The 8,060-nt window shown below is 28.8% G+C and overlaps 1 protein-coding gene across 1 annotated transcript; it reads left to right on the top strand.

Annotated features, from left to right (window-relative positions):
* Positions 1 to 4,788: 4,788 nt before the first annotated feature.
* Positions 4,789 to 5,762, top strand: LOC122268447 (cilia- and flagella-associated protein 298-A-like; the record flags this gene model as incomplete). Its single annotated transcript, XM_043057236.2, is given in 2 exon segments — positions 4,789 to 5,407; positions 5,595 to 5,762. Coding segments are annotated over 2 exon segments (307 nt in total), but the record flags the coding sequence as incomplete, so codon positions are not given.
* Between the last annotated feature and the right edge of the window lie 2,298 nt (positions 5,763 to 8,060).

Raw genomic sequence — 8,060 nt, 5'->3', positions numbered from 1 at the left:
TTATACACGATTTTTCTAGTATGAAAGCGAAAAGAGTAGATATTATATAAATATGGTTACGAGTGCATACAAATATGCCTAAAAAAATTTACTCTGTGTATTAATTAATATTGATTAAATAACTTAATAATTTGTTTATGTGTATTAATTTATAAAAACCACTATTTGATTGACTTATAATAGAAAGGGCGGCAAACTGGAGATCGCCCCGAGCGGCAAAAGTTCTAGGTACGCCACTGTATAATGATAAATACTTAAACCTCAAATAGAGTATTCCCTTTAGAAAGTACTGTGCGCAAAAAAGGGAACAGCCTGCTGAGCTAATGATTAGTTTTTAACGAATTAAAATTAGTGGTTCGAAGGGCTTATCTATATTATACAAATTAATTAGAGTAGGTGATATTTTTAGTGACGAAACCAGAGACAAAAACGTACTACTCTTTTTGAACAAACATTCCTTTTGTTTGACGGATTTGGATTCTTTGCCTTCAAGAAAATCTGATTTGAATCAGCAATCTGAAAAATATGATTCCAATTGTTTAGTCAGGAATTCTGTCGAAATTTTGGACACTATTTAATTAATTATATTAATTAATTTTTTTACGCATTTGGCGTATCTTGAGAACTTCTTAAGCAATACGAAAAAATTTTGCGGTCAGTTGTAAGGCTCGATTATCCAAAGATAATTCCAAACAAAAAATAAAAATTACGCATGCTTTTCTTATTTTTATTTATTTATTTATTTATTTATTTGCTCACAATATTTAAAATTAAGATTAAAACTAGATTAATGAATGTACTTTATTATTCTAAACAGAAAATAAACCATTTTCTTTACATATCATCATGAGTAATTATTATTCGATATATTATTTGAAAATAGAAAAATCATATAATATTAACCATCAGAAAAAATAAAACACAGTTTTTTTTTTATACGCCTATATATATATATACTAATATAGTTTTCACCTAAGCAAATCCTATCGCCAAAAGAGTTGTTTCATAAAAACCTTTTTTTACCTTTCAGATTTCACTTTTATCTTTTAAAGTGTGTCTTGATGAATATGAGCTAATATTGATGAAAATGAACTGATATTTTAAATCATATGGAATATTATTAAAAAAATAGATAATTAAAATTCAATAAAAAAAATCCTCGAATTTTTTTTTTTTTTAAATAATTGCTCTTTTGTTAACAAGTTAAAAATATTTCCAAATACAATTACTATAAATAAATATGCTAGTTTTTGTAAGAAAATTGTAATTTGAATGTAGTAATTTATTACGTATCCTTCAAAATAATAACCAGGCAAAGGAAACTCTTTTACTATGTATTAAAAGAGTGATAAATAGGCTGAGACCAATTTGCGTTAAAAGTTTTACATTTTTAGAATTTCTTTCCTTTTATTCTTTTTTTCTTTCTTTCTTTTTTTTTTTTTTTTTTTTTTTTTTTNTTTTTTTTTTTTTTTTTTTTTTTTTTTTTTTTTTTTTTTTTTTTTTTTTTTTTAATTTATCCTTAATATGTGACTCAACATATATTAAAATTGAAAATTAATTTTAGAAAAAAATTAGGCATATTTCAGGATAAAAAATAAAAAAATTATTTAACTATTTTTTCACTTTTAATTATTTTTTTTTATTTCAATAAATAAAAAAAATAAAAAACTGCAATTTTAAACACGCAAATAGTTTTAATTAGGTAGGTCTAAGGCTTCTACACTCTAATTCAGGGGCTCTAGGTAGGTCTAGTAAAAAATTTTCAGAAATCGTAATTTTTTCAGCCATTTTTCTAGGATGAACCCTTAAATTAAATTAGGGTAAACCCTTTTGTTTATTTAAATTCTTATAAGAATTGGTCAAAGTCGAGCCTTTAGGAAGGTCTGAAGTCGGGTTGACCATTACACATACAAACTTCAAATCTCTATACATTTTCGCCGACAATAAAACAGATTTTAATGTTTCCAATCTCCCTTCCTCAGTTGCAATTCGCTAGATTTCGGTATAATTTTTGTTTTTCCTCATTTAAATATTAATTTGCAACTGCTAATTTGCATACCTTTTCAACTTGAAAATTCAAATCTCTCAAAATTCCATAAATATTTAAAGATGATCATTTCTGAACACTCTGTACGCGAAAAAAAAAATATTCACAATTATTTGGAATGAAGATCTATAAGTCATCGCTAATACCTCCTTATAATTTAGCTCAAATGGTCAAATGCGATCTAAAAATAATCAAACCATAGGAAAAATGCATATATAAAATTTACTTTTTAATTATTTATACGAAACTCTGTTTCTGCATACATTTATCAAGTACATTTTGTACTGACCTGCTAGTTCTACGCTGCGAGATTTCAAAATCATTTTTCCCAAAACCACTATTTTCAAACTGACTGTATTATTTTCTCTGGAATTTATAACTTGATTTGCTAACATCTAGGGAGGGAGAGAAGATCTTCTCTTTTTAGTAAAAATAATTTTTGTGTGCGTCGTTTATTTATTTTTGTATTAATAATATTTATTTATATCGCTCTGAATTTTCTCCTACAATTTATCAAACTTTTTGCATAAACTTCGTTTTTATTATTATATAAAATCATTTTCAGATGACCCCAAACAGAGTAATTCTTTTCCCAAAAAGAGATACGTGGGTCTTCTTTTCATCGTATTATGTTTTATCCTAAAAAACACGTTTATTAAAAAAATCTGCTTTTTCTTTGTACACAAAAATTATTTTGTAGGAAACTTAATAGTTTTCCCGCAAAAAAAATCTGTTCATGTAAAAAAAATTTAGTGCTAAGTTTAAAATAAATAAATAAAAATTACGTACAGTTTTGTCTAGTCATGATTAAAATTTATACAAAAATATATGCTGTCAAAAAAAATTATGAATTTTATCTATCGAGCAACGTACTAATAATATATTACTAGGTTGACTGATGAAAAGTAAAATTGGAATTAATGATAAAAATTAAAATAATAAGAAAAGAATTATTATTAATTAAAAGAGTTTAATTTTATGCAAATATATTACTAAGTTTACTGATAAAAAAGAATTTCGTCTTAAACACTGATGTTTATAGTAAAACTATCATAATTGCCATTAACATGTCTAAGTACTTGGGCATGCGGTCCTTTACTCAAGAATAGATTGTACACCCCTTCTATATAAATAACATTTAAAATATTTTTTTCGTAAGATTTTTTATTTTAATTCATTTTACAAGTAATAATGACTTTTAACTAAACTTTGAATATAATGATCTGATTATAGTGTTTTTGTATCATATTGTAATTTTAAAAGATTTGAATTAAGTTTTAGCTAGAGCGCATTGATAAATCTTGCAGAGGGGCACAGCGCACCAAAGCTCTTTGAAACATTAGAGGGTCATGGAGGTTCAGGCTCTACTCTTCACAATTTTGTCATTTTGTGACCAACGTCACATGACAATGTAATCAGCATTGTTTAGATATCACTTTACTTCACAGGCAAGCTGGTACTTATAGATATCATGATCCCAGGCTGAGTAAGCTTCAAGTCGCCACCGAGGATTGAACATCAAATCTGAGTTACTCATCATTAAGTTCTGAGTTACTAAGTCAATAATAGTAGTTTTGTAGATTTTTTGTGATTTTTTTTGTGATTTCCCCCCCCCCCCTTCATTTGTTATAAGTATCTATTCGCATACAGGGTGTCAAAAGAGTATTGGAACAAACTTTAAGGGGTGGGATTCACAAGACATCACAAGAGTTCAGATTTGCATAACAATCCATGGCTGAAGACATCTTCGTTCGCAGTTCGGCGTTGTTGTTCACGAGATGAATTGGGTGTGGTAGACTGGTTGCGTGACCACCACTCTCTCTTAATTTTAAAAGGAGGGATTTTTTTCCCTTTAGAATGCAGTTAAAAATACTGTGCACTTATTGATTCTGAAATGGATCTGGTTGTAAGAATCGTCTGTGCTTCTGAGGATATACAACAAAATCCAGGTTTATTTCAGCAAGTCCGCCAATCCCTGGTCCGACGGTATAACTCATGTATGACCAGCAGTGGTGGAAGCTTTGAACATCTCTTGTGATATTTTCACACGTCATCTACCACAGTATATGTAATATCCTTGACCAATAAATATTTCAGATGATCTCAATCTTGTATCTCTTCGTTTTTTGTATCTATCATACTAATTTTATATGATATCCCCAACCTCCACCTAACGTTTCTCCCAATAATCCTGCTACCCCCTATTACATCTTTATTACTAAATTCCCTGCATTAATTTTTTTAAATTCCAACAAGGAAATAATCCAAACTAACCACTCAATCATGATTCTCCATTGTTAAGAAATTATGTTAAATTTAAACCGTGTTCAGGGAAACTTGTTTATTAAAATTGATAGAGAATGATAATTTGATCTAATAATAATTTTTTAAACTTTGTTGTTGTTGTAGTTCATACGTCGCACTAGAGCTGCACAATGGGCTATTGGCGACGGTCTGGGAAACATCCCTGAGGATGATCCGAAGACATGCCATCACAATTTTGATCCTCTGCAGAGGGGATGGCACCCCTGATTCGGTAGCTCGACGACCTGCACGCGAAGTTGAGCACTTTAAGGTAGAACAGTTTAACGAGGACCAATACCGCACACCCTCGGTCCCTACGCAGACTGATCCAAGTGGTCACCCACCCGGACACTGACCGCAGCCAGTGATGCTTGACTTCGGTGATCTGCTTGGAGCCGTGTCTTAACGATCAGTCCACTGCGGGACTTTTAACTTTGAAGATAATTGAATGAGGGGGAATGAAAGGATCTCATGATGCAATCAAGCCCCTAGTGATGGAACCAATCTGCCAACCAAAATCCCAGAAACTGTTTAAAATAATATAATAATGGTTCTCAACAATAACAAAAACAAGCAATCGCTGCTCATTGCCATAGTTACGATCGTTGGTTACGATTCTACTCGTTGATTACGATAACATTCGAAAAGTCAATGTTTTGTTCCATTTGATATCGAAAGAGCCCTGGTTAATGGAGTTTAGTAAGAGTTATTAAAACAGAAACTGAATATACTGTTTGTACAGTATCTACTGTGCCCAAAGTACCTTGTAGAAGTTTTCGCGTTATGTTTTGATAATAAACACACATCAAAAACTTAACATTATTTCGTCTTTCTTGATAAGTTATTCTTTTTTATGCACGATTTAATTAAACATTTGTGAAAGATTTTTGGGATATTTTTGAATAAAAATTTCAGCAATGGTAAGATTGCATGTTAAAAAAGCAGATCAAAGTCTTTTTTTGTATGATACGAACTGTTCAGTTAAAATTGATGATCTTCTAAAGGACCTGGTTGCTATTCATAATGGAAGACTTAAAATTGAAAGGCTATGTTTCGGTAATCAGCAATTCAAACATAAATCTACTGATTTTGTAAACTTCTTTTAAAACTTTTTCTGAAATCATAGTTTTAGAAACTTTAAATTTGTTTAATAATGGAATATTGTTACTTATATGAGAATACATATTTGTGTGAACTTTTTGATGATTTGTAAAATATATTTTTCCGTCAATTATTTTTCCAGAAATTGATGAAATGTCTAAACATGGAGTGAGTCTCCCGCCACAGATGCAAGGTTTGTCATCAGAGCAAATCAAAGAGTTAAAGCTAGAAGATTCTTGGCGTGTAAAACAATTATCATCCTCTGATTACATTCTAAATTCTGATTCAATAGGGAAAAGAAATGGTTTTGGTAAGAAATTTTATAAATATTTGAGAAGTTGAATTGATTAATCTTCATATTGCGCTTTGCAACTGTGACTACTTATAAAGTTTAACAAGGGTTTAAAAAAAAAAAAAAAATATTTTTTTCAGTTTGACAATAGATCTTAATTGATTTTTTAACATCATCAATTCTTTACTCATAAATTAAATTTAGAATTTTCTATCTAACTTTACTATCTGTGCTTTTAAATGCGTAATCAATTCTATTTTAATTGGTAAAATATTAAATCATGTTTGCATGGAAGTGTGTTTGTAATTTTAGGTTTAAGTAATTGAAGCAATATTTTAAAAATTTGATTTTTTTTAAATTAAAATTTCTTTTGTATTTTTTTAGTTTTTTGAGCCGTTTACTTTTTGGGCTACAAATCATTACTGAACTATGATAAAAGTAAAAGGGTAAAGAAAAATTATATTTGCTATTAATTTTATTGTATTTTGGTGAACAAATATCGAAAAATTAAATAAATCAATGTACCGTATATAAAACTCTCTTTCTTTCGCACTGATGAAGGTTGCCCTATGAGCATCCGAAACAGCTGTCTGTATTTTATAAATATTTTTGTGCTCTTTAACGTTGTTTGCCTTAGTTTTGTATTTTATCAGAAAGGTTGCCCACTTGTGTAATTAATTAATATACCGTATACTTTTAAATATTTTTAACATATGAGATTGTTTATATTTTGAAAGACAGTAATGAACTTCATTGCATGAACAGGTTGAACTTCATTATAGTGAGCTTGGGACTGTAACATTTTCTCAGTATAATCAAGTGCTCATAAAAACAGTTTCATGAAAATCAAAACAGTTCAAACATACTTACTGAGTTATAAATATAGTACTGAATTTATTTATTTTTATTTTATTTCTGTACAGTACCAAAGAAGTTCAAATTTACTTTGAGGTGTTATATTATCTCTTTGTTGTGTTATTGTTCTTCTGATAAGAATCAGGGTAATTAGGTACTCTCAGTAGATTTCTCAGAATTTCATGTCTTTTGACCTTTATTGAAAACTTTTATAAAATTTCCAAAGAAATGGATTTAAAAATGAATCAGAATATAAGATATATGCTCTTAGATAACTCTATTCAAAGCATTTATTTTAGTTTGAATTTTAATGTTTTTCTTCTGAATTTTAGCATGTGAAGTTAACTTTATTGTCATATAACAATGCTTCAAAAATGCATAGAATAAATACCACGATGAAAAGAAATACTACACATCAAGGAATAAAAATTTAGATTTTTTTTTCTTTATATATATTATTTATAAGTTTTCTGGGTACTGTAGCTTTTTTAGCTGTTTCTCATTCAACAATTATTCTAAAAACATCTTACAAAGTGCCCCCGTGACAGAATCAAGGCAACATTGTAGCAGAATGTTGCAGAGTTCTTGCATTCAGAATTTTCTTTTAGGAAGAAAAGAATTTTGATTTTTCTTTTCCGCAGAAATTTTTGATCTCTAAAATTATACTTAAAAATGCCATTTTTCCGCATCAGAGGGGAAAGAGATGTTCGTGATTTTTCTATTCTTATTTGAGAAGAATGAGAAATATAGAATAATGAAATAAAAAATTTCTTTTCTGCAAAAATGGTGAAAGAATTTTTTTTCCTCCAGAAATCATTCTTTGACGTGCTTATTTTGCCTCGATATTCTCGTTAATCCATGAGGTATTTCAATCATTCTTAAAACAGTTATTGCTACAAATTTTTGCTTTGTTTTTTTGAAATCCTGGTGTCTTTCATTGCTCAGTTATTATTTATATTCTCGTAAATTTTTTAAATATACCGATACTATAATGGCACGTGAAATTTGATCGTGGATTCCAGAAATCATTCTTTGACACCTTTGCTTGTTCCTATATTCTACGTGGCATATTTAATTCATTTGATTTCGCCATCAATCTTTTTTTGTAAGTCACTGCTACAAATTGTATGATTTATTTATTTTTTTGATGTGATGATTTACGAAATGTGAAAAAGGAAATAATTAGTGCAATTTCTTGTTCAGTAAAATGTGAGAATCTCGCCCATGATATTAGAATAAAAAAATATTACACATTCATTTCAAAATTAAATACAATTTTATTTTCTTCAAATAGATTTTTTTTTTCGTAAACACAACTTTTTTATTTGAAATTTAATTAGTAACATGTATATTTGTTATTATTAAAAGCATCTTGCCGAAAGATATTAGTGCTAGAGAGATTTGTTGCAGAAAGCCCAAAAACTTCTGCCACCGCAGTGTTTTCATCATAGAAAAAAAATG

Source organism: Parasteatoda tepidariorum, unplaced genomic scaffold, assembly GCF_043381705.1.
Source record: "Parasteatoda tepidariorum isolate YZ-2023 unplaced genomic scaffold, CAS_Ptep_4.0 HiC_scaffold_2382, whole genome shotgun sequence".
Classification (NCBI taxonomy): Eukaryota; Metazoa; Arthropoda; class Arachnida; order Araneae; family Theridiidae; genus Parasteatoda; species Parasteatoda tepidariorum.
The sequence above is the reverse complement of the archived record's forward strand: the minus strand, read 5'-3'. Positions and strand labels throughout refer to the sequence as shown.